The sequence below is a fragment of the Nymphalis io genome, chromosome 29 (genome assembly GCF_905147045.1).
Source record: "Nymphalis io chromosome 29, ilAglIoxx1.1, whole genome shotgun sequence".
In the NCBI taxonomy this organism is placed as follows: domain Eukaryota; kingdom Metazoa; phylum Arthropoda; class Insecta; order Lepidoptera; family Nymphalidae; genus Nymphalis; species Nymphalis io.
Genome location: NC_065916.1, coordinates 1,470,844 through 1,498,832, shown reverse-complemented (window position 1 = coordinate 1,498,832; position 27,989 = coordinate 1,470,844). Strand labels below are relative to the sequence as shown.

General features: G+C 37.4%; 1 protein-coding gene across 1 annotated transcript; it reads right to left on the bottom strand.

The window, feature by feature from the left end:
- Window positions 1–71: 71 nt before the first annotated feature.
- LOC126779455 (coiled-coil domain-containing protein 186) lies at window positions 72–27,895 on the bottom strand. The gene is made up of 14 exons (XM_050503428.1): window positions 26,579–27,895; window positions 25,524–25,736; window positions 24,740–24,859; window positions 24,127–24,235; window positions 18,681–18,835; window positions 16,672–16,781; window positions 16,081–16,240; window positions 15,501–15,638; window positions 14,546–14,647; window positions 14,260–14,350; window positions 13,791–13,873; window positions 9,997–10,194; window positions 6,575–6,721; window positions 72–5,396 (listed from the first exon to the last, which is right to left on the bottom strand). The coding sequence occupies exons 1-14, from the start codon at window positions 27,770–27,772 to the stop codon at window positions 5,325–5,327; spliced, it is 2,892 nt and encodes a 963-aa protein (XP_050359385.1). The 5' UTR covers window positions 27,773–27,895; the 3' UTR covers window positions 72–5,324.
- Between the last annotated feature and the right edge of the window lie 94 nt (window positions 27,896–27,989).

Genomic DNA, 27,989 nt, shown 5'->3' with positions numbered 1-27,989 from the left:
GGATAAGTTTTATTAGGTTATTCAAAAATCAAACACTTTATTTTTATTTCATACATTTATTGTAACACATTTCATTGGAGAATTAAACTTTACACTTGACAACAATTTACATTATATAATTTGAATACCTAAATTAGAAAATTGATACACAGAGCGATATTTTTTATTTAGGCAACACAGAGAAATATTTTTTAATTAAATTAGGCATTAGAACTTAATGTCATCTATAATCTCTAGCCGTCAACGACATCTAGTCTATGGTAATCTTACTGCATTCGTTTATATTTACAGTTAAAAAAACACAAAAGTTCGCACGCAGTTAAAAGCAATGTCCTACCGTTTGACAAATTAATATCGGAGATACCACCAATTTAAAAAGTAAAGTTTTTAAATTGTAAGTATTCGATATGTCAGGTCACAAAAAAGTTTCGTTGATAACTGTTTATTGGTAACCGATATTTACCTTGTCGTTTATATATAGACTTGCATCGTGCTTTCAAGGGACAAAAATTTAACAACCTATTTGGATAGAAAACCCCAATGATTATTATTCAGCCGGGTTTCAAACCATAGCAATCTGCAGCCTCATAAGATAAACGTAGTATCCAAGAAAGCTACAATTTTATAATAAATTAGTCATTCGCACACAATCGACGTAATAAATAATTTTCCAGATCTTAGTTATACTTTTTATTAAGTAGAAAAGTTAAACGAAACTACCGTTGTCTAAGGAGACGGTGTGGAGAGTCCACGCTGCGTAGATTCCACGCAACGAAATTATGAAAAAAAAATATAACATTGAAAACACAGAGCTGCTCGCTTGCCTTCGCTTAACAATCACGTGATAACTCTAAAACATCTATTTTTATCCTTATCAGATAATCAGAAAGAATCCTCAAAATCTCCTAATCAGAAAGAGATAGAATTCGATCTGTCAGAATAAATAAGCTATTGACCAATATTTTTGAGGGCATTTCGAGAAGTTTCCACCATAACAAAAATCAATAACCAATGCTTCGTTAAGATCGCTGATAAAAACGTTACGCTCCAACAGAGATTAACGAACATATATTAAATTTAGACTAAGAAAGATACAAAGAACGCCATGTTGAAATTCAGTTTCATTTATGAATACATAATAACCTTCGACTTCTATATTATGGAGTGTTGAGGTAAGGAATGCATGGGTGCAGTGCTATTCAGTAAGAACTCACTTCATTACTCGCCATTGAAATGTTGGTAACCAACGTATGGCGATATACAATTTTGATTCGTGTATCCTTGAAATGTTATAATTATAAAGGTCAATATCGCATATTACTTTCTGACATTTAACAAGTTGGTTCTTAAAGCATTACCAACTCGAAATGTCTGAAATAAGGGTTCCATAAATTGCCAGAATGGCGCTACTGTAGTTGGAGGGCTGTGTTTATTAATTGAAATTTATAAATTCGAAGGCGGATGACAACTTCCTCTTATTATTTCCGTTTTAATCAACCGAATATAAACGCGTTCCTTCAAATAGCAACCTCTAGCGGGGCCATTTATTTTCATACATTTTAAGGTACACTTTTCATACACAAATGTACTTCCCTTTACCTCTACGCTCTAAATATAAACTATTGTTTTTGAAACACTTTCTCTAATGTCAAATCGCACTATAAATATTTCGAAGCGTTATTGTAAAAGCCATTATATTAGTGACAGTATCGGTTTTCAATAAAAAAATTACTTGATATCTCGTTGGCTGAGTACCTACCTATGTGGCGACCATTATTATATTTAACTTTAAGTCATGTTATTCTAATAAAGATTATTTCGTCTAATATTATAATGTAATAATAAGATTTGCAAGGAATTTTATCACTGGACGATTTTTTTACACTATAAATAGTCCTAATTAATTAATTTTATAATGGCAACACTTGATGAGGTGCGATTCGATTAGTCGCCTCTTCAATGGTCGTTTAACAATCAGACGATTGTGTATATTTCTTCAAATTACAATTCACTGGATTTATAATATAATTGATATTTTCTATTGTAATTAAAATTTATGTTTTTGAGACAACTTTTTTTTCAGTATTTAAATTTTAATATAACAACATGGAGATTTCAATCGTTCAGAAATTGTACGGCATAGAGATTATAATAAACTGGTTTCATCAAATTATAATTTCACGACAAATATCATTTCACGACATATATAAATATATATTTTAACTACAATAAGATTGTTTATTTAAAGAACTTTAATCATTTTCTAACTATTTTCCTTAAGAATGATTGGCAAATAATGTATTTATACAATCATACACTCTCAATTATTTATTTATTTTTTTACAATTTTAATTATTAAAAAAAAAAAAACATTGTATTTAATACAAGAACATAACTGCAAACGGCAACTACTGTACAGCGTGGAAATGCGGCCTGCGTTTACGGTTTAACAGTGTTACCAACATTAAAAATTCTCACATTCATCATTTATCATATTTATATTAAAATTGTTCCTATTTAAAAAATAAAATTGTCACAATAAAATCCCTTAAATGCGCGACTCGCATATCTAAAATATATAGATAAGTTATAAAATATTTTCTGTCTGCATTCAAAGTGACATTCGAAATGCGTTCAGAAATAATTTGAAAATGTTTTTTTTAACGTAACGCGTCTATAGACAAATGGCAGCATTTAAGGGTTAAAAAAGGACTAAATGAATAATTTCAATCAAATCGAAATTATAATTACAATAATTAATATAATTTCATTTGTCATAACATAATTAATCAGAAAATACTAGTTTATCTGCCCTAAAAATAATTAAAACATTTTAAGGACAAAACATTATTTATAATATTGTTTATGGCAACACTTTACGTTTTTTTTTTTTAAATTTAGCTGTCGTATAAAACCGACGCCACACATTCGATTAAGTATAAGTACGTAATCAATCGTATGTACATACATTATTTATAATATTTTTAGAAATTTATTTCCTACTTTTAAATAGTCATATACGCACAATTGTGATTCAAAAAGTGACTTCACTTCAAACTATTATTAATATATATTAAAATATTGTCCTGGGTCATTATTCACACACGGCCATCTGATCCCATACTAAGCAGAGCTCGTACTATGGAAACCAGACAACTGATATACTACATATACTACTTTTCTTTTGTAAATACATACTTATATAGATAATTACACCCAGACTCAGAACAAACAGACATGTTCATGCACACAAATGTCTGTCCCGGGTGGGAATCGAACCCACAACCTTCGGCGTAAAAGGCAAGCAACCAACCACGCCAACCGGCCCGACAAATAAATAAATAAAGATAAATAAGCAAGCTCATCTATATTGTCTATCTTATGGGTGCGTGGTATCCATACGAGCTTGCGTAAAGTAAAATGTAAAAAATATAATTAAAAACAGACAGCCTAAGTTACCTTGTCGTTTTTTAAATTATCTATAATATTTTTGACGCGAAACTTCAATAATTGATAGATTGAAGAAAATTGAGAGCAAATTTTAAAGGACAAGTCACTTTTCGGCGCATTTAGTAAAACGAGCGAGAAAAAAGATGTGACGTAGAGAGTAAGAAAGAGAGCTATATATTTTTAGATGTTCCACTTCTATCGCGTGTACGATGCTGGACGATATTTTTTTAATGCTATGTTTTAAATTGAATAGTATAGAAGTTAAGTCACTTTTGCAATCAATACACACATACATACAAATTTATAACAATACCAATAATTTTAAACAGGAATGTTTGATATACGACGTTAACGTTCAATTTCGTAATAAAAAAAATACATCTCCCTCTCGCAATAGCTGTCTCGCTCGCGCCATTGTATAACGTTATTTGAAACTCGACACACACGTTTCGCCTTTTATATGAGCCAAGCCAATCCATTGCCATTAGTGACGTCACATCCGACTGATAAAAGTGGAAAGAACTGAATATCCGATCGGCTCATTTGGGAACGCCACTCGGAAGCTCACAAAATAATAGCATCCCTTATAATAGACGGGATGGTGTTTTTTTTATAGAATAGGAAGGCGGACGAGCATATGGGCCACCTGATGGTACGTGGTCACCAACGCCCATAGACATTGGCATTGTAAGAAATGTTAACCATCGCTTACATCGCCGATACGCCACCAACCTCGGGAACTAAGATGTTTTACAGACGTAATTACACTGTCTCACTCACCCTTCAAACTGGAACACAACAATACCAAGTACTGCCGTTTTGCAGTAGAATATCTGATGAGTGGGTGGTACCTACCCAGACGAGCTAAGGTGTCCATAACGGCAAATAACAAATGGCAAATGAGGAAAGTATTATTACAAATACATACATGCGATTATATAGAAATAATCATGGCGGTTCGTTAAACGATTTGATTATAAAGTATCCCGTTAACATTCGTTGACACAGAATAAATAATAATAACAGTACTGTAACAGCCTGTTAATGTCCCACAGCTGGGCTAAGGCCTCTCCCTTTTGAGGAGAAAGTTTGGAGCTTATTCCACCACGCTGCTCCAATGCGGGTTGGTAGAATACACTTGTGGTATAATTTCAATGAATGCACATGCAGGTTTCTTCACGATGTTTTTCTTCATTTATTTTTTTCGGACTGTGTATTGCTGTTGGCCTTGGTGGCTTCGACAGCGTCACCTGGCGGGATGGGCGAGTTAAACTCAGCCGGATGCTGGGAGCCACACGAGGGGCTCAAGAGAAACGGACGTCCTAAGGGTGCCTCCTCTGAGGCCGGACCTCGGTTTTTTTTATATTTTATATAGTTTATTTTAGAAGGCCAAATGACTCTACTCCACCTGATGGTAAGTGGTAGTAGAGTTCAAACGCGACGACGGCACAAGATGCCTCTTCACGCCTCCTTTGAAGGAACCCGGCCTAGGACGCCGTTAAAATTGGGAGGGATGGGTTTTACTTCACCGTCAAGCATGAGATAGTTATGCAACCAGTACCACGAAGGACATTCACAATAAGAACCTAATTAAAAAAGATTAAAAATATTTTACAATCAGTAAAATGTAATACAAATAATCAACGCCCCTGCGATATGAAACGCGTGCGAGCGAGACAGATGACTATATCCACATGCGAGAAAGAGACGAAATACTACATAGAAATAAATTAACAAATATTTAAGGTACATGTGATTGTAACAACTTACCTTCGTGTTTCATATTTTTACATTACACGAGCGAGATAGATGATTAAATCCATATGCGTGAAAGAGAGAAATAAATTAAGGTAGGTTTAAGGTACGTGCGATTGTTACTTTTTATCGTTGCATTTCATTTGTTCGCGTAATCTCGATATTTCCTCTCCTAACGTGTCCATATTTTCCTGAAATAAATGATTCGTTTATATGATACAGAAAAATATCTTAAAATGTAAATATCATATTAATTTAGACATTAGATTGTCTGACAAATGACAGTAAAGTGATACATATGGGTCTGATGGTAAGTGGTCACTAATGCCCATAGACATTGGCATAGTAAGAAATGTTAACCAATGCGCCACCAACCTTGGGAACTAAGATGTTATGTCCCTTGTGCCTGTAATTACACTGGCTCACTCACCCTTCAAACCGGAACACAACAATACCGAGTACTGCTGTTTTGCGGTAGAATATCTGATGAGTGGGTGTTACCTACCCAGACCAGTTTGTACAAAGCCCTACCACCAGTAAATAATGAGATTATTATTGTGATTTAGTATAATAGTAATATAAATATAGTAAACACGCCACGCCGAGATGGCCTAGTGGTGAGAACGCGTGAATCTTAACCGATGATCGTGAGTTCAAACCCGGGCAAGCACCACTGAATTTTCATGTGCTTAATTTGTGTTTATAATTCATCTCGTGCTTGACGGTGAAGGAAAACATCGCGAGGAAACCTGCATGTGTCTAATTTCATTGAAATTCTGCCACATGTGTATTCTACCAACCTGCATTGGAGCAGTGTGGTGGAATAAGCTCGAAACCTTCTCCTCAAAAGGGAGAGGACGCCTTAGCCCAGCAGTGGGACATTAACAGGCTGTTACTTTAAACACGCCTCGTACACATAAGGTACTCTACTCGAGTACGTACATATATAAGTAGTTAAGTGTAACAGTGTCGAATTATATACGATTTTTCTTTCGGAAAATTCTCAGTAGCAGCCCGGAGTCTGGGAATTAGAAGTGTGTCACTCCCGTGCCTCGGAAAGAACGTAAAGCCGTTGGTCCTGCGCCTGAACTCTCCGTTCGTGTCGGATTGCCGTCCCATCGGATTATGAGAGTTAGGGAATAGAGAGTGCACCTGTGCTTGCGCACACACTTGTGCACTATAATATCTCCTGCGCAGTTGGCTAATCTCTCTTGAGATTGGCCGCCGTGGCCGAAATCGGTCTGGAGGACATTATTATTATTTTATAGAGATGTATTAATCGAGAACTGTTCGTGGTGTACAATACAGCAGAGCTGTAGCGAATCGCGTGGAATATGTAAATCTGAGGTTTGTTTATTATTGCTCATACCTTAAGAGTAATATTCTTCAGGATCGTATCTTCGAGAACAGCCTGGAGTCTCTTGTTCATCTCGAGCGACAGTTCCAGCGTCATCCCTCCAGGGTCACCCCCCCATACCGCGGCCATCGCACCACCGCCCATTTGAGCGATTTCACTCTGTTATATAAGGAACTTATTTATTTTTAATAAAAACATACAACATATAAATAATAAATATGCAGCTTGTGAATAAAGTTTTCTTACTTGGAGATTATAAAATCAATTATTTTAAACGTGAGATTTTTATTTTTAAATTATTTATATCAATTCTTCGTATTTATGTATTTGTAAAAGAGAGAAAAAAAAATTGTTATATATATTTTCATAATAATATCCTGGGACATTATTCACACACGGCCATCTGATCCCAGACTAAGCAGAGCTACTATGGAAACCAGACAACTGATATACTACATATACTACTTTTCTTTTGTAAATACATACTTATATAGATAATTACACCCAGACTCAGGACAAACAGACATGTCCATGCACACAAATGTCTATTCTGGGTGGGAATCGAACCCACAACCTTGCGTGAAAGGCAATATCTACCAATCACGCCAACCGGCTCGTCAACATAGAAAAATTAAACTCGACCGATACAATGAAAAATTTCAAATACGACAAAACACACGGAACACATTAATCAGGAAGAATTTTTCGAAATGTACCAAAAACAAACATGAACAGATTCAAAAGTGAATATTAAAAAAGAATATAATGTCTATTATTGAATACCAAAAGAGTTACATAAACATACAAAAAAAAAAAACTAACAACAATGGTATGTACAAAAGGCGGTCTTCCAGACAGCCTTTGTACAAACGACAAGCGCGCTCCATCTTAGACTGTATCATCACTCTCCATCAGGTGTGATAACAGTCAAGCGCTAGCTTATATATTTAAAAAAAAAGGGGTCACCACTGCACTGTCACCGAGCACTACTGCGAGCTAATCACAACAAAACACATATTCCCCACTTTATTACAAAAGTTCCATTTCATATATACAAGAAAGCAAGAATCTGTCCAGCGTGATTGAACCTTGAAAGTACACAAAGCGCCATCTATTGACGAAGTGTTTGAATTACATATATATACGAGAAAATCATACATACACTGTACATAACGTGATAATTAGTTACTTCTTTAAAACAATTAATAAAATACATAATGAATAAAACAAATCTAATAGTAAAAATTAAAATGACAAACATCTAAAAAACTATACGATGCTGCCTTGAAAAGCTTTGGTGAAATAAATATCCCACGAAAGGTGATGATGAAAAATAGCAAGGGAGAGTGGCCAAATGTGCTGGACATATCATAGTACACAAGCAGTAATATATACTAATATAATATAAAAAAATACATAAAAAAATAACTCTTTTTTAATAATAATATTCTAGGACATTATTCACACACGGCCATCTGATCCCGAACTAAGCAGAGCTTGTACTAAGGAAACCAGACAACTGATATTCTACATATACTACTTTTCTTTTGTAAAAACATACTTATATAGATAATTACACCCAGACTCAGGACAAACAAACATGTTTCCGCACACAAATGTCTCTCCTGGGTGGGAATCGAACCCACAACCTTCGTAACAGACTCTGTAAGTCTGTTACGCTAATACCTAAGCCACTGAACCAAATTCGATGAAATTTGGTACAAAGCAAGCTTGAACCTTAAGGAAGGACCCTCATAGGCTGTCAAAGCCGCGGGCGACAACCAGTCATAAATATACAAAGCAGCCTTATGAGACAAAGGAATATATATATGTCACAGCGTCAGTACTATCGTAAGCCATCTATCGGAAACGTTAAGAACTTCATAGCTGCTTGGGTGCGATTGTTGCCATGGTGATGTTGGATAGTTGGAGTGACAGTTAGGAGTAATAGAAAAAAAGATCGTTGGAGAATTCGAACTGGAGGATCAACGGGGGTCAGGATAGTGAAGGACAGGTTATGGTCCCTGAGGAGTGCTCCGCCGAGCGACGAACGGAGCAAAGCACGGGAGAGGCCGCGGATGCGTTATATCAACACGATCCCGCAGCCTCTTCGATCCGTGCCGGACGACGACGGAGGACGGCCATCGAAGTGGTTTTAGTGGTTAAGAATTCCACAAAACCCACTTCCCCCCATGGGAGCTGGGTACCTTTCTGAAGGTTTCCACGGAGTGAAAAAAAAATTTAAAAAAAAATTTGACAGGTTATTGTGGTAGGGCTATGTGCAAGCTCGTCTGGGTAGATACCACCCACTCATCAGATATTCCACCGCAAAACAGCAATACTAAGATTGTTGTGTTTCGGTTTGAAGGATGAGTGAGCTTTAACTACAGGCACAAAGGACATCTCCATTCCCAAGTTTGATAGCTCATTGGCGATTTAAGAAATGATTAATATTTCTTACATCGCCAATGTCTATGGGCGGTGGTGACCACTTAAACGCGTACCTATAACATAAATATATATACATAAGCAGTGTGTTTTTTATTTAAACTATTATTTACCTTAGAGAATTTCCGTATCATCTGAAGCAGCGTGAGTTGAAAACAAAATAATTGGCAGTTGAAAATTTGTTTTCAATTACAAAAACTATACTTATAAATGAGGAAACATTTTCTTTCTAACGCCTAAATGGATTACTAAACCGATATAAATAAAACTTATATTAAACGATGCAGCGCGTTTCGGAGACGGTTTTAGTATATAATATTATTTAAGGGTGTGAAAGAGTCAAAGAGATAAGAGAGAGTAAAACTGAGTCTTACCGGTTCTCGGTGGAATCTACATTACGTTGATAGCTTTACATTTAATTCAATTTTTATTTATATATATATATATATTGCAAGCAACAAATATTGGTGAGAGTGGCAAGGTGCTCACGAGAATTGATGTGTTAACATGAGAGACCGTGTACCGATCTCACGCACACATTAACACACAATAACAAATCTTACGCTGACGTCATCTGACGCTCGAAGTCTCAGTTAGCTCCTACCATATACCGAACGCTAGAATGTTTACACACGAAAAAAAATTATTTTATTTAATGGCTTACAGTTAACATAAATATATATATAAATTTAAATAAATATATATATATGCTTTTCCATTAAGAATGTTGCACCTTGCCACTCTCACCAATATTTGTTGCTTGCAAAATTTTTCAGACGTCCTGTATGTGTATTAACGTAACAGCCTATAAATGTCCCTCGCTGGGCTAAGGCCTTCTTTTTTTTAAGAAAAATATGGAGATCACTCCACCACGCAACTCCGACGCGGTGGATGTTTTTGGCAGATTCTGATTCCTCTCACGGTGTTTTCCTTCACGAGACGAATTACAAACACAAATGTAACACGAATATCGCCGGGTGCGCTACCTTGTGTCGCTCGTGCGCGGGCGAGGCGAGCGCGGCGGCCGGCAGCGCGGCCAGCGCGGCGCGCAGCACGCGCGACTTCCGGCGCAGCTCGCGCGTGAGGTGCGCGCAGTGCTCCTGCAGGAACTCGCAGCGCTCCGAGCGCGCCGCCGCCGCGCGCTGCAGCGACACGATGCGCTCCACCAGCGCGCGCGGCTCGGGCTGCGGACACGAGCTCGATCGGACCGGCCTCCCCCCCGGCGGTGCTGCCGACCTCTGAGAAGCATCCCCCCCTAGCATCATCTCGAAATCCCCCCCGTTTACCCGTGACCGATGAATTGAAATAAATAGAAAATACATTTATAATATTATGGTAAAAAAAAACGAGGCGAGTACTGCGAGCAGCAGTAAACTTGAAATGAACCCGATTCAATTTAACCGAGGAGACAATCCGAAGAGATAGTTCCTCAAAAAAATGTTCCCCCTGAAAAAATCCCTAAAAGAATTTTGGGGAGATAACTCCCAAGTTGGCAACACTGCCCCCGTGCGGCACGAGATATTATTACCGCCAATCACCACCAGTGAGGGCTTTACACAAACTCTCTTTTACATTTATAACATTAGTGACAATGATAGTTTTTATTGTAAGAAATTATACTGAAATAAAACAAAAATTTTAACGACACATCTACAAATACGGAGAAAGTACGATACATCGTTATTCTACTCTATAACAACATTAGTCTATACCCAATCCCAATCGAAAGAGTAAAGACAAACAAACCATAGATTTACATATTCCACGCGATTTAATTCTTTATAATGAACATCAAATTATATAAAAACTAGTTCTTGCCCGCGGTTTCGCACCCGCGTTAGAACCTTAAGGGGGAGGTGTTAGGAACTCTATTTCATTTCCTGTACTTCTGAGAACGTGTTTACAAAATTTCATCATAATCGGTTGAGTAGTTAAGAAGTTAAAGCGTTACAAACAAACTCACTTTTGCATTTAAATTAGTAAGGATGTGATTATGTATTGTACACTACGAACGGTTCTCGATTAATATATATATATATATAACACGACACTATTACACTCAACTACTCATATACACTTTAATTTTACTTACAAACTTCCGATAAAAACGTCACAGTTTTACAAAACGCCATTATTTCACGAATCCAATGAATACAACACATTATTCAACATTTGACGAGCCGGTTGGCGTGGCTGGTTGCTTGCCTTTCACGCCGAAGGTTGTGGTTTCGATTCCCACCCAGGACATATATTCGTGTGAATAAACATGTCTGTTTGTCCCGAGTCTGGGTGTAATTATCTATATAAGTATGTATTTACAAAAGAAAAGTAGTATGTGTAGTATATCAGTTGTCTGGTTTCCATAGTACGAGCTCTGTACGAGCTTAATTTTGGATCAAATGGCCGCGTGTGAATAATGTCCCAGGATATTATTATTATAATTCGACCAATGATATCGCTTCAATACAAGATCAAACTTGTTTATTTCTCTTTACTCGTCTCGTGGTTGGAATAGAATGTATAATATGTAGACTACTCTATATTCATATACAAATATTTATATAATATATATATTAATCTATTTCAACATTAATAAAACAGCACAGACCTTTGGAAATAATTTATCAAAAAAGCTTGAATTTTTAATCTGTAATAATAGAATTATTTAATATTTTTTTTTTGTCAAATTGATTTTTTTTTATCAATTTATTTTCAAACGGAGCACATATTACGTTTATTGCATAAATTGTCTTGTTCAGTACAGCAACAGCCTTTTAATGTCCCACTGCTGGGCTAAGGCCTCCTGTCCCTTTTGAGGAGAAGGTTTGGAGTTTATTCCACCACGCTGCTCCAATGCGGTTTGGTGGGATACACATGTGGCAGAATTTCAATGAAATTAGACACAAGCAGGTTTCCTCACGACGTTTTCCTTCACCGTCAAACACGAAATGAATTGTATTCACAAAGAAATTTTCTTGAAAGAAAAAAAAAACACTGATTCCTAATAACTAAATCGAATAAACGGATTTCCGTTTACGAGAAAAATGCAAAAAGACCCATTTGACGTTTGACCTTCGACATATTTTAGCAGACGTACGTTTGATGGGAATATTTTGATATATCATAAATAATATTATTGTAAATTGACTGCCTCGTTGGTCTAGTGGCTTGATGTAAAGCTGCTGTCGTCCTGGGCTCAATTCCCAGGTCGGGTCAATAAAAAGTTATTCGGTTATTCTGTCAGAAAATCTGGAAGTTGGAAGTGTGTACACTCCCGTGCCTCGGAAAGCACGTGCAGTCGTTTGTCCTGCGCCTGAACTCTTTCCGATCGTGTCGGATTGCCGTCCCATCGGATTATGAGAGGGAATAGAGAGTGCACCTGTGTTTGCGCACACACTTGTGCACTATAATATGTCCTAATCCAACTGGCTAATCTCTCTTGAGATTGGCCGCCGTGGCCGAAATCGGTCTGGAGGACATTATTACTGTAAATTAAATATAATATTTACTTATCACATCTCACCATTAAAACTTCGTTATCCTTCTGTTCGCATGAAATACATAAACATTTAGTATATAAAACTATTCCATGTAAAAAGTTATCTTAAAGGAAAACGTTGTGTAGCTTAATTACTATAATTTTTACAATTATTTAAACAAAAAAGTACATAATAAGCAATAATTATTACGCAGCTTTATATATTTGATAATGTTATATATGTTCTTGGTAGTGGGACTTTGTGCAAGCCCGTCTAGGTAAGTACCACCCACTCATCAGATATTCTACCACCAAACAGCATGAGTATAGTAATAGTAACTGCCTGTGAATGTCCCACTGCCGAGCTAAAGCCTCCTCTCACTTTTTGAGGAGAAGGTTTGGAGCTTATTCCACCACGCTGCTCCCGTTCGGGTTGCCCCGAACACATGTGGCAGAATTTCAGTGAAATTAGACACATGCAGGTTTCCTCACGATGTTTTCCTTCACCGTAAAGCACGAGATGAATTATAATCACAGTGTGGCGCTTTCCCGGGTTTGCACGATCATCGATTAAGATTCACGCGTTCTAACCACTGTGCCATCTCGGCTATAGGGGTGAGTGAGCCAGTGTAATTAGTCTGTAATAATTACAAGAGACATATATATCCCATAGTCAGTGGCGCATTGGCGATGTAAGGGATGGTTAATATTTAACAATGCCCAAGTCTATGAGCGATGGTGGGTTTAGCATCAGGTGGCCTATATGCTCGTCCGTCTGCCTATTCTATACATATAAAAAATAACTAACGACGTTTATTTATGACGTCACAATGGTCGGTTCAGTAGTTAAACAACAAATAAACAGACAAACAAACTTAGTTTCGCATTTATATTCGTAAGGATACAATTCTAAAATGACAGGAAAAAAAATTAACCTTGAGCCTTTTTTTTATAGAATAGGAAGGCGGGCGAGCATATGGGCCACCTGATGGTAAGTGGTCACCAACGCCCATAGACATCGGCATTGTAAGAAATGTTAACCATCGCTTACATCACCAATGCACCACCAACCTTGGGAACTAAGATGTTATGTCCCTCGTGCCTGTAATTACACTGGCTCACTCACCCTTCAAACCGGAACACAACAATACCAAGTACTGCTGTTTTGCGGTAGAATATCCGATGAGTGGGTGGTACCTACCCAGACGGGCTTGCACATAGCTCTACCACCAGTAGATGATTGTATGTATGTGTTTGTGTGTATGTGTCTACCTTTATCAAGATAATAAATAAGATAAATACCTGAACATTAGGTACATCCTCGTGCCCGTTCTGTACGCGTTCTTCGTGCGGACTGTCGACACTGCTTAAAGACGACACTGACCCTTAAAACAAAGAGACAAAGCGTTCAGAATGGTATAAAAATATCTATGTCAAAGTCGCTTATATGGTGATGACGATAGTCCTCCAGACAGATTTCGGCCACGGCGGCCAATCTCAAGAGAGATTAGCCAACTGCGCAGGAGATATTATAGTGCACGAGTGTGTGCGCAAACACAGGTGCACTCTCTATTCCCTAACTCTCATAATCCGAAGGGACAGCAAGCCGACACGACCGGAAAGAGTTCAGGCGCAGGACCAACGGCTTTACGTGCTTTCCGAGTCACACACACATATCCAACATCCGGACTATGACAAAAAAACTCATTTTTTTTTTCCAAAACCGACCTGTGCTTCGAAACCAAGACCTCGGAAGATTAGTAAAACTTACCCCTGCAAGTCGAATTGGCGTCATTTTGAGGTAACTTCGCTTCCAACAACTCTATTCGTTTCAAGGCTCGGTTTAATTCTCGATTCAATTCCTGAAATTATAAATGGCGTATATCACAATAAAATAACAGCCAATAAATATTACTTATATATTTCTTATATATTGTTGTTTTTGTTTTTTAATTTTAAATAGGCAGGCTGACTGACAAATCGACCTGATGATTCCATAATCAGAAAAACCGATATCAGCAAGCTTATCTAAAATAAATTAAAGTCTTTTGTCATACCTTTATGGCACTCGCGTGCTTCTTCTTCAGCACGCTGTTCTCTCCCTGTTCGTACTCCAACTTTTTGTTCACTTCCGCTGCTTCCTCTGTCAGCTCTGCGACCTGGAATTTATTCATATGATTCCAGTATAAAATTATTCAAATCGGTTGAAGAGGGAGATAGAATATAGATTTGATTAGTCGAAAGCGTAGCTATTTTTTTTAAATAGGAAGACTGCGCTACAACACTGGGAGATCGTACATGTTATGTCTCTTGTGTGTGCAGTTACACCTGTAACAGCCTGTGAACATCCCACTGCTGGGCTAAAGGCCTCCTCTCCTCATTTTGAGGAAAAGGTTTGAAACTTATTCCACCACGCTGCTCCAATACGGGTTGGTGGAATACACATGTGGCAGAATTTCAGCGAAAGTAGACACATGCAGGTTTCCTCACGATGTTTTCCTTCACCGTTAGGCACGAGATTAATTATAATCACAAATTAAGCACATGAAAATTCAGTGGTGCTTGCCCGGGTTTGAACCCACGATCATCGGTTAAGATTCACGTGTTCTTACCACTGGGCCATCTCCGCTCTCTTTTTTGACCAAACACAACAATAATAAGTTTTCAAATAGCTTTTTTTTATATAGAATAAGAAGGCGGACGAGCATATAGGCCACCTGATGGTAAGTGGTCACCAACGCTCTTAGACATTGGCATTGTAAGAAATGTCAACCATCGCTTACATATCCAATGCGCCACCAACCTTGGGAACTAAGATTTTATGTCCCTTGTGCCTGTAATTACACTGGCTCACTCACCCTTCAAACCGGAACACAACAATATTATTAAGTACTGCTGTTTTGCGGTTGAATATCTGATGAGTGGGTGGTACCTACCCAGAGGAGCTTGCACAAAGCTCTACCACCAGTGATAGCTAGAATTTTACCAATTCTTTTTAAAGATATATCTCACCTTCCTCGCTAGCACCCGGTTCTCTTTATTCCGTCGATCCATTTCATCATCTAACGCGGATCTCAACCTGCCAGCCTCCTCTTGCAAAACCTGCACCGTCTCCCGGAGGGATGTGTTGTCCGCGGCGAGGGCTTGAGCCTGAATTGTTATCGTTTATATTAATATATTCATTTAAAACATTATGACGCAATACTAAAAAAAATCAATAAAATAATTTTAGAAGGTGAATGTTTGGAATGTAAGGTTAGAAGATTTGGGTGAATTGAAATTGATTTGACTTATTTATATTATATTAAGTGAGAGAGACGTAAGGGCACGTATGATCATAATGGTCGCAGCCGTGTTTGATTAAAGCGATAGCTCCATGGACACGTCTCGGCACGTGCTTTCTTTACCTTGGCCCTGTGCTCAGTCCGTGCTCACAATGGCCCCGCGCTCACCTCGGCCTCGTGCTCAGTGCGCGCTCACCTCGGCCTCGTGCTCAGTGCGCGCTCACCTCGGCCTCGTGCTCAGTGCGCGCTCACCTCGGCCTCGTGCTCAGTGCGCGCTCACCTCGGCCTCGTGCTCAGTGCGCGCTCACCTTGGCCTCGTGCTCGGCGGCGCGCGCGCGCTCGTGCACGTGCGCGGCGGTGAGGCGCGCGGCGTGCTCGAGCGCGGCCGCCTCCCGCCGCAGACACGTCTCGGCGCGCGCGCGCTCCGTGCTCAGCGCTTGCTCCGCCGTCCACGCGCGCTCCGTCTCTCTAGCGACAGATTCGATAATCACAATATTTTATCGTGTTGCCTAAATATTCTTACGGCTTGGCCCGCGATATTGTATTTGAAAAAAATATTGCCCCAACTGTAGAAGCACCGATAAAATGTTTGTCTGCTCGTTATTGAAGAGGAAAATCATGTCAGGATAGAGACGAGGCTTTAGGTACAAAATCAGAACGAATTATCATTAACAGAAATTATTTATCAGGTGAGAGCGAGGATGATGATTAAGAAATGTCTGAAATTGAAGAAATTTATGACTAAAACTACTTTTATTATATATATGGTTAAGTCTCTTTAACGATACAATTCTAAAACGACAGACACAGATAAAGAAAACATTTAATCTTGAACCTGTGTGTGTGTTGTCTGTGTCCTTGTCGTTAAGTGTATGTATGTGCGTGTTAAAATATCTCACCGCTGCAGCTGAGCTTCGAGTGTGTCAGCCAACGCCGCCCTCGCACGCAACGCCGCCAGCTCCGCCGCTTCCTCCTCCAAACGGACGTTGCTCTCCTTCAGCGATTCAATCTGAATACAGTATTACTATTACGAGCCTCGTACTAATAGATAGACTAACACGGCTGACTCCCTCGTTAATCCAGTGGCTAGATGTAAGTTTGTGGGGACAATCCTTCAGGATCTGAGCATAATTTTCCGCACATCGCAGTCCAACTTCCTTAAGTCATTAACCTCTAGAGAAGAAAGATCGAACGCGTATTTCGACCGACCAAACTTCGAACATATGTTATATATATTCGCCGGGAGGGCAAATGACTCTACTCCACCTGATCGTAAGTGGTAGTAGAGTCCAAACGCGACGGCGGCCAGTACAGTCGGGAAGAATGTTCTGCATTAGCCGCCTTCGCCTTGCCGGCCCGCAAGATGCCTCTTCACGCCTCATTTGAAGAAACCCGGGTTGTAAGAGGAGCCGTGTTTCCCACACGTGAGCTGGTAAGGAATTCCATTTTTTGAAAGTGCGACAAAGAAAGGAGTTATCAAATTTCTTTGTGCGCGATGGAATTGATGTCACAGCTAGGCGGTGACATCGAGAGCCAGCATGCGTACAAGGCAACGATTTTCTGCCATGATTGACGAACAATCAGACAGGCTTATGATTCCCATTACCGAGCACATCCGGCTCACAGAACTATGACGAAGAAAATTTAGATGGAATGTTCCAGAAGCAAGCGATGAATCAAAAACAACTGGTATTAATGCAGGAGGAGAACACCAAAATGATCAAAGAGCGAGAAGAGGAAGTTAATAAGATTGTCAAATCCATTGTGGATTTGAACGATATCTTCAAAGATTTGGCGACCATGGTCCACAAACAGGGCACAGTTTTGGAAAGAATAGATTACAACATAGAACAAACCCAGGTGCAAGTCCACGAAGGGTTCAATCAGCTGCAGAAAGCAGTAAGGTATCAAAGAAAAAATAGGAAAATGCACTATATTTTCATAGCAGGAAAAAAACACAAAGCAGCCAAAGAGAAGCGGAACTTTCACATTGAATTGATGCGATATCATTAGTCGAAATCTTGTATTATCTGTGCAGTGCGATGTTTTTTAAATATGGCGTCTTGTACCTGAGTGAAGTTGTTATCAGGACTTTGTAAGTAAAATAAAAGTATATATAAATAATAATAATATCCTGGGATATTATTCATACACGGCCATCTGATCCTAAACTAAGCAGAGCTCGTACTATGGAAACCAGACAACTGATATACTACATATACTACTTTTCGTTTGTAAATACATACTTATATAGAAAATTACACCCATACTCAGGACAAACAGACATTTTCATGCACACAAATTCCTGGGTGGGAAACGAACCCAAAACCTTCGGCGTGAAAAGCAAATATCTACCAACCACGCAAACCGGCACGTCATATAAGTAGTTAAGTGTAATAGTGTCGTGTTATATATAGAGATATATGCGTGTTATATATATATATATATATATATATATATAAGCCGAGATGGCCCAGTGGTTAGAACGCGTGAATCTTATCGGACGATCGTGGGTTCAAACCCGGGCAAGCACCACTGTATTTTCATGTGCTTAATTTGTGATTATAATTCATCTCGTGCTTAACGGTGAAGGAAAACATCGTGAGGAAACCTGCATGTGTCTAATTTCATTGAAATTCTGCCACATGTGTATTCCACCAACCCGCATTGGAGCAGCGTGGTGGAATAAGCTCCACAACTGGGAGAGTGGAATAAACTCCTCAAAAGGGAGAGGAGGCCTTAGCCCAGCAGTGGGACATTAACAGGCTGTTACTGTTACTGTATATTAATCGAGAACTGTTCGTAGTGTACAATACAGCACAGCTGTTAGCGAATCGCGTGGAATATGTAAATCTAATATTTATTCCTTTATTCTATCATAGATATACATATACTTGTAATAGCCTACCTGTTCATTGGCTAGAGCGAGAGATCCGCTAGCTTCGTCCCGTTCCCTCTTGCATGTGTCTAGTTGTTGGAGCGCGACGGTCAGACGTCTTTCGAAATCATCCTTCTCATGACGACACATGATTAAAGTCGCTTGACTCTCTTTCAAATCTGATTCTGTAAAAAATAATATGTATATTAGGTCCTCGCATACGAAATTGGCGTTTTGTCATACTGACCACTTTGATCTGAAATATCTCCTCTTTGATTAAGAATTCCAAATTCAAATTAATTTAGAATAAATTGATTTTGCTGGTACATTTGATTTTTGAAAACAGTCATTCATTTGTTTTTTCCTCATAATTTTTTTCCTTGGCGTCGCTTATTAGCGCACAATGGAAAACATGAAATATCGGTATATTTACGAGTACGAGTTCTACCGTGGCACCAGTGCTGCAGAAACAGCTCGAAGGATAAATGATGTGTACGGCGCAGATGTTGCAAAAGAAAACATGGTACGTTTTTGGTTTCAACGTTATCGTTCTGAAAATTTCGACCTTCAGAACCAACACCGTGGACGGCCGGAGACGAAAGTGGAAAATGAAGAATTAAAAGCTATTGTGGAAGCGGATCCATCACAAAGCACTTCAGAGGTGGCTGCAGACTTCGGGGTAAGTGATAAAACTGCATTAATCCTCTTGAAGCAAATCGGGAATGTAAAAAAACTTGAACGATGGGTAACTCAAGAATTGAGTGAATCGAACTTGCAAACACGCGTCGACTACTGTGTTACTTTGCTCAACCGACACAATAATGAAGGTATTTTAAATCGAATCATTACTTGTGGTGAAAAGTGGATACTGTACGATAATCGGAAGCGCTCGTCGCAATGGCTGAACTCTGGAGACCCAGCCAAATCTTGCCCTAAAAGAAAATTGACTTAGAAAAAGTTACTTGTGAGTGTATGGTGGACTAGCGCCGGTGTCGTTCACTACAGATTTCTAAATTCTGGCCAAACGATTACGGCAGATATGTATTGTTAGCAACTGCAAACCATGAAGGAAGAACTAGGCTGCTAAACAACCGAGATTGGTCAATCGTTCTAGGCCACTGCTGCTTCACGACAATGCAAGATCACACACTGCATAACAAACAACCACTAAGTTAGATGAGCTATAATTGGAATGTCTGCGACATCCACCCTACTCCCCGGACCTTGCTCGAATAGATTACCATTTTTTCCGGAATTTGAACAACTTCTTACAAGGAAAAAAATTCAACTCCGATGCAGCAGTCCAAACCGCCTTCAAAGTGTTTATTGATTCTCGCCTCCATGGTTTTTTTAGTAAAGGGATCAATGAACTACCTATGAGATGGCAAAAGTGCATAGATAACAGCGGTGCATACTTTGATTAATTAAATATATTTTACAAAAAAAAAATTGACTTTATATTCCTCCCGTACAAAACGCCAATTTCATATGTAAGGACCTAATATTTATATTTCTTTAATGTTTGATAAGTTTTCATTGATACTGGCGTTTATATTTTGTGTAATAATTTATATATGATAAAAAAAAAATTTGAAATGACAAGTGGTTTGACAACTAAAAATTAAAATATTTGAGATAGAGGAAAATGTGGAAGTGTATATTATTGATGAAAACAATTTTAAATATTATATTTTGATTGGATTAGACTTGATAAAGAAGTTCAAGCTGATACAGAACGAAGACCTAAAAATAACCCAAAAGCAATACTCAAATGAAAATATGAAATTGAATCCTGTAGAGGAAGAAAATACAGAAAACACAGATACAAAACAATACAAGAATAATTACAATGAACATGTAAAAGAAGAAATTTTGAAATAAAGATAGATCATTTAAATGAGAATAAAAATCTCAAATAAATAAATTAATTAAAGAATATAACACAGTATTTGCAAAAAATAAATATGATGTTGGTACTGTCAATGGATATGAAGCTAGAATTGAATTACTTGTAGGCAAATATTGTTGTAAAAGGCCTTACAGATGCACCGTAGAAGAAAGAAATGAACTAGAGGAACAAATAACGTAATAACGTTATTTGTTCCTCTAGTTTATCCAATAGGATAATAAGCTTATAGAAGAATCCTACAGTCGATTTGCTGCACCTGTCACCTTGGCATTAAAAAAAGAGGAAAATAAGAAATCCAGATAATGTATCGATTTTAGAGAACTGGATAAAATAGTAATACCGGAGGCCCAAACATTTCCATTAATAGATGACATAGTAACAAAAACAAGAAATTGTGAGTATTATACAACACTAGATATTAATTCTGTTTTTTGGTCTATTCCCTTGAGAATAGAAGATAGGAAAAAGACTGGATTTGTCACACGGGAAGGACATTTCCAATGGACTTGTCTACCATTTGGATTAACAGCACCTGCAATATTTCAAAGGATATTAAGCAATATACTTAGAAAGCATAAACTTACAGATTTTGCTGTAAATTATACAGATGATATTCTAGTATTTTCAAAATCTTTTGATCAACATATTCAACATCTAAAACAGCTGTTAGACGCAATTAAAACAGAACGTTTTAAATTGAAATTCATGAAACGCACATTTGCCTCAGATACTGTAAAATATCTGGGACGTATTATACAACATAATTCCAATAATAAAACCATTGAACGATCATATAATTTCGATAAAAAAAATTCCCATCCCAAAAACACAGAAACGAGTCAGACAGTTTCTAGGGAAAATAAATTACTATCATGAATACATTCCAAGAAGTGCAATAATACTAGATCCGATGCATAATTTACTCAGGAAAAATCAAAATATCTGACAAATGTCGTGAAGCATTTGAAAAACTAATAAAAAGAATACTGTGCTCTCAACCAGTTTTGGAAATTTATGATAAAGATTTACCAATTAAAATTTATACAGACGCTTCTATACAGAGAATTGGAGCCATTTTGAAACAGACACAACCTGATGGGAAAGAAAAACCGGTCGCATATTTTTCCGAAAAACCTAAATGAAGTCCAAAAAAAGGAAAAAAACCATATATTTAGAGTGTTTGAATATTAAAGAAGCAGTGCAATACTGGCTAATAGGAAAATCATTTAAAATTTATTCGGACTTTTGGCCACTGGAAAACATGGATTTAAAATCAATATATATATATCACAATATGATTTTAATATAATTTACGCTCCGGGAAAAGATAATTTAGAAGCAGATTGCCTTAGCACAAACCCTGTATTAGAATCAAATGAAAATAAAGATGAACAACTAAATATGGTAATCTTAATTAATCTAGAGGAAATTTTAATGGATCAGGATACAAAAGAATAAAAACATAATGATAAGGAAACAAAATATATATTATAAAAAAGCTAATAAAGAAAAAATAATTCTGTCTGAAGAATTCAGCATTAAATTTATAAGAAATATACACGAGAATATGTGTCATATTGGAATTCAAGAGATGCAGAAAACAATTGGTCCGCTATACATTGCGGGAAACATGACCAAAAATATCATAGAAATATGTAAATACTAAGGTTTTCATTAAAAATAAATCAAGAGGACAGAAAAAAATTGGTTTGACGTCACACCTGGGTCCGGCTAAAAAACCATTTGAAATAGTCTCTTTAGATACAATAGGAGCCCCAAGCTATCTTTTGTATGGTACGAATATTAATATTGGGCCGAAAGAATTGAAGTAAAATAATACTGAAATTGTCTGGATAAGAAATAGGACAAAAGCTTTAAAATATACAATAAAATCGCATAACTACGACAAAATAAATATTTGATAAAAATAGAAAATACTATGAACCTTATGCTGGGGAGATGGTTTACGTGAAAAATGGTTATAAGCTAAACAGAAAATTAGATGAGCTGAAGATTGGACCTTAACGAATTATTGGAAAAAGTTTCTAAATCTAAATATATAGAATCGATACTGGACATAAAAAAACAGAGTCAAATTTATTTCACATTACAAAATTTATTCCAGCACACATAATACAAGATGATGTTGAAGAATGAAGAAGGATCATTGTCTTGAAAGAAAATTCCCCAGTAAATTTTCTTCACCATGGGGGGGTGATGTAAAGAAGTATTTAATGTTTGATAAGTTTTCATTGATACTGGCGTTTATGTTTTGTGTAATATACGATAAAAAAATTTAGAAATAACATTTAAAAAAAGATTTGATGTTTTAAAAAAATATTATCGAGTAAGAAAAGTAATATAGAGTTGTGAGGTAAAACGGAATAATAAACTTTAAATGTCGTTCCTTTGGATACAAAGTAACTTCAACTTTATTTCTTTCTAATCCTTACGATAATAAAATAATATTATAAAAAGTAATAAAAATTGAGTTTATATATCCGACCCGGCAGACGTCATCCTGCCATACAGACATTTTTTAATTGGTGATACCGACAGCAGCGCTGCTTACCAGGTTCAATTCTGTTTTCAAACCACCCCATTGAAATATACGCACAAAATTTCAACTAAATCGGTCCAGCCGTTTGGGAGGAGTTAGGTGACAAACGCACGTACAGAAGAATTATATATTTTAAGAAGATAAGTAATGTAAGTTACTGGTGGTAGGGCTTTGTGCAAGCTCGTCTGGGTAGGTACCACCCACTCATCAGATATTCTACCGCAAAACAGCAATACTTGATATTGTTGTGTTCCGGTTTGAAGGGTGAGTGAGCCAGTGTAATTACAGGCACAAGGGACATAAAATCTTAGTTCCCAAGGTTGGTGGCGCATTGGCTATAAGCGATGGTTGACATTTCTTACAATGCCAATGTCTAAGGGCGTTTGGTGACCACTAATCATCAGGTGGCCCATATGCTCGTCCACCTTCATATTCTATAAAAAAAAAAATGTATATATAAAAATAGGCTTAGACAAAACAATTAAATACCCTTAAAACCTAACTATAAAAACTATTAAACCAATATACATAAAACTTATACAAGATGATGCAGCGCGTTTCGAAAAAGGTTTAGTATATAATATTATTATATAAGTACCTTTTTTATTGCTGAAAAACGCGTTACGCGTTTCCCCCATGGAAACAGTGGGGGGGGGGGTATGCGGGGCTCGCCGGTGTCCAAGGCGCCGAGTGCGCCCCGAACATCGGAATACCCACTAAAATACCAGCGGTACTCTTTCCGTCATAACGAGGAGCGCCACGGGATCGCTTTCGCATGCTAACGTGATTAAATAAGTACCTGCGATTTGCGGTTTCAACCGTTTTATAGACTGATGACGTCAAGCATTAAATTCATGTTTTTTTAAATATTATGAGACAAAATATAAATTTGTAAAGGTCATATATATCTAAAATATACACCCATCCGCATTGGAGGACCTCCGTACCATCCCCACAACAGATATCTTAGCCCAGCAGTGGGATTAAATAATTTAAAAAATTAATACCTAATTGTTTAGCTCGGATCGAGTCAGTTGCATTCAAAATGGCCGCTTCTTTAGCCGCCTCCAACTCTGCGACTTGTTGTGATAATTTCTCAACCCTTTCTGCGCTTTCCTGCAAATAAAAATTAATATATATCTATTGCTAAGTTTATTATTCTTTAATTATCCGCCTCATTTGTCTAGTGGCTAGATAGGCCGCAGATTCTGAGGTCCTGGGTTCAAACACCAGGCAGAGTTGATAATAAAAGACCGGGTTTTCAGTCGAAAAATTCTCAGAAGCTTAGCATACTTGAGTCTGCCAGTTGGAAGTGTGTGCACTCCCGTGCCTCGGAAAGTACGTAGAGCCGTTGATCCTGCGGTTGAACTCTCCGGTTATGTCGGATTGCCGTCCCATCGGATTATGAGAGTTAGGGAATAGAGAGTGCACCTGTGTTTGCGCACACACTTGTGCACTATAATATCTCCTGCGTAGTTGGCTAATCTCTCTTGAGATTGGCCGCCGAGATCAGTCAGGAGGACTAAGTACTTTACAATTAAAACCCAATATTGTTTAAAGGCCCAATCTGGTGAGTGGACCCAGAACCTCAAGATGCCATCAGTTCGTAATGCACCATACCTTGAAAGCGTTCATTTCCATTCGAAGCTTGCTCTGCGTCCATTTCAAACGACCTTCGACTTCCCGGAACTCCTCGCGAACTTTAGCCACTTCCCGTTCACTGTTCTGCAGTTCATGGCACTAGAATTCATCATGGGATAACATTGTGATATAGACCAATAGCAGTGTCGTATTTACCCCATGTTTAACAGGATAGGTCTTTTAGGGTCGACCTAGGCGTCTAATAATACCATAAACCATTTTTATAACTTTTTGTTTTGACTTTTCTGAAGAAGCTTCAATAACCTACTTAAGTATCACAAAAGTGCTCTTCATCAGAAATTATACTATATCATATACCGTCTTAATGCTTAAATTTAAGCTGTTTTTTTTTGTGCCCGAGAAATCTTAAAATACGCTTTAGGCTGGGTATATTGACGAGGGTAAGTGGGTGACAGACAGTGTCACAGTAAGAAATAACCATCCCTTACAACGTCAATGCGTCACCAATCTTGGGATCTGAGAAGTTATGTTCCTTGTGGCTGTAGTTACACTGGCTCACTCACCCTTCAAACTAGAACACAATAATATTAAATATAGCTGTTAGGCAAGATGCGACGAATGGTGATGTAGGCAGGATTGATAGAAACCTTAGTAGTTGCCCTAATAGGCCAATCTTCAGGCTGAGGAATGACATTTTAGAAATGACTGGTGGCGGTTGGACTGGTTCCAGTTGCCATGGATCCAGGGCTAATGACAGTTCTTGTAGTGGAGGTCACCACATACCTGCTGAAAAAAGTACTACCTTATCATCATACAGTTGACAAATCCGTTGCTTCTCCTCTCTCGCTGTACGAAGCTTTGCAGTTGCCAACTCCCGTTCAGCAATCGCCGCACGTTCAGCTTTGGTGGCTGTTTCTGCTGCTCTCTTCGCTTCAATAGCAGCACACTCAGTGCTGGCGTAGCGCATCACTGCTGCGTCCTTTTCCCTCTGCGCTTGTTCCGCTCTCTTACACATCTGTAATTATTTTCTGTTTTATTGTCATTTATTTACCATTCTTTTGCCTTCTGAAGAGAACTAAGAAAAAAAAATTAAATATTAATAAGACATTTAATTATGAGTTTTTTATCCAACATTAAAAAATGTATGCATATAGGTGACTTTCTCTTTTAGTTTTAGTTAGTATAGCTTTCACCTTAGCATATATTTTTATGGATAGAATTTAAAAGAATTAATTGATTTCTGGATAGTAACAGCAGGTTTTGAGCCAATTCCACCACGCTGCTCCAATGCGGGTTGGTGGAATATACATGTGGCAGAATTTCAGTGAAATTAGACACATGCATGTTTCCTTACAATATTTTCTTTCCTTACAAAGAATTATAATCATAAATTAAGCACATGAAAATTCAGTGGTGCTTGCCCGGGTTTGAACCCACGATCATCGGTTAAGATTCACACGTTCTTACCACTAGGCCATCTAGGCTATGAATTTTTGCATTCAAATCTATAATAAAAAAATTTAATGTCTGATATTATTTCTAGCTACTCAATAGTCTATACTTGTATATATTTTGATTTGTTTGAATTTGAATTGATTTGATTTAATTCAAATTTATTTTATTTCATTTGAAATTATAATCTGTAATATAGTATTATTGTAATTTTTGTCTTTTTATAATTTATTTTGTTGTATATAATTATGATCCTTGTTTGCTTAAAATAAATGTTCTTATTAATAATAAAAAACATTTTTATTAATGATTAAAGTAAAATATTTTTACTTTGCCTCTGAATTTGCAGTAAATGTAATTATGTAATTAAAATTTATATAAATATAAATACAATAAATATATTACCAAATCAACTTTAGCCTCTAAGTCCTTGAATGTTAGATCCTTGGCCTGCAATTCATCACACTGTTGCTTGACTCTCTCCCGGAGTGATGCATTTTCTTTTCTCTGCTCAAACAATACTCTCTCCAAAGATTCTATTTGTAATTTTAACATTTCATTATTACCGTCGATCTGTTCTTGTTCTATCTCTGGCACGTCAGATTTTGGAACAGGTTCTATATTTAAACTTGAATTGTCGTTTTGTAATTTGGGCACATCGTGTACTACCTTTTCCTCCGCACATTCAAATATCTCATTCATTATCCTACCATTGGTGACGGGTTTGACAGTTTTTACGATAGGCTTCTGTGTTACTCTTTGAGTATTATTGTAAGCATTTTTCAAACTTCCACTTACAGAGGAAAATATACCGTGGACGTTTTTAACTATACTACCGAGATCTTGTGACAAAATTTCTTTTGGTAATCTGGCATATTTTCCATCAGCAATTTGTGGATTGTCTAGTACTATTTTCTGGGTTGCACTTACTTTATTTTTTTGGCTTAAGAATTCGGACAGAATCCTTTCTTGATCGAGGTCTTTGGTAATTAAATGGTTTGTATCATCATGTGTGTCATAATTCGAAATGTTATCAGCACTACGACTGAGATGAGAGACGTTAGTAGTAATTTGGTCATTTGGCTCATTCAAACTATACGATGAAGCTGTTTTGTTGGATTCACTATTCAAATTGCATGTTTTTATTAAGGTCATTGAGTCGTTTAAATTGTCTAAAATATCGTCCTTACTTTCGACAATCGGTATTTCCTTATTTAATACTTTAGTTTCGTTATGGTCATTCGCACTATAGCTAGTGTTATCTGATATATTTTCTATATCATGAATTTTGGAATGTGTGTCGAAGTTATTAAAGTCTTTGTCCTCGGAGGACAAGGAGGTAGGAGTGGATATGTCGGAACTACCATCGTTTTCTAGGGCATCATTATGCGATTCATCAACATTCAACTCGGTGGAATTTTTATTATTCTCTGTAGTTTCTATATGGGATATATTAGAGTGTGATGAAGGCAATGCAGCGGAAGTCACCTCGGATATTTCAATTCCGGAATCGTGTGATATCGAACTGGATCCATTCTCTTTCATAGTATCAACGTTGGCACATTTTATATTGACCAAGCTCTCTGCGTCCACCGACATATCAAGTGTTTCACACTGTTTTTTTACTCTTTAACCACTGCAATTTATAATATAGAAGCATGAAAGCCATTAGAATTTTAGATGCTACTTTTTATCAATAAAAATAAACACTTAACATCTGGATTTGACAGTATGACATTTCTTAATACTAGGGATGTGACCTTATTTTAGTCAAAGTTGAGAAGTATTCGATAACATTATACAAAGTTAGTAATAC

Bases quoted from the DNA above. Each gene is read 5' to 3' on its own strand.
- LOC126779455 (XM_050503428.1), bottom strand. From the start codon at position 27,772: ATGTCGGTGGACGCAGAGAGCTTGGTCAATATAAAATGTGCCAACGTT. The intron at 16,782-18,680 runs GTAGGCTATTAC...TACTGTATTCAG, and splicing joins TCGCTCTAGCCAATGAACAG to ATTGAATCGCTGAAGGAGAG. The intron at 13,874-14,259 runs GTAAGTTTTACT...CTTTGTTTTAAG, and splicing joins CGCCAATTCGACTTGCAGGG to GGTCAGTGTCGTCTTTAAGC.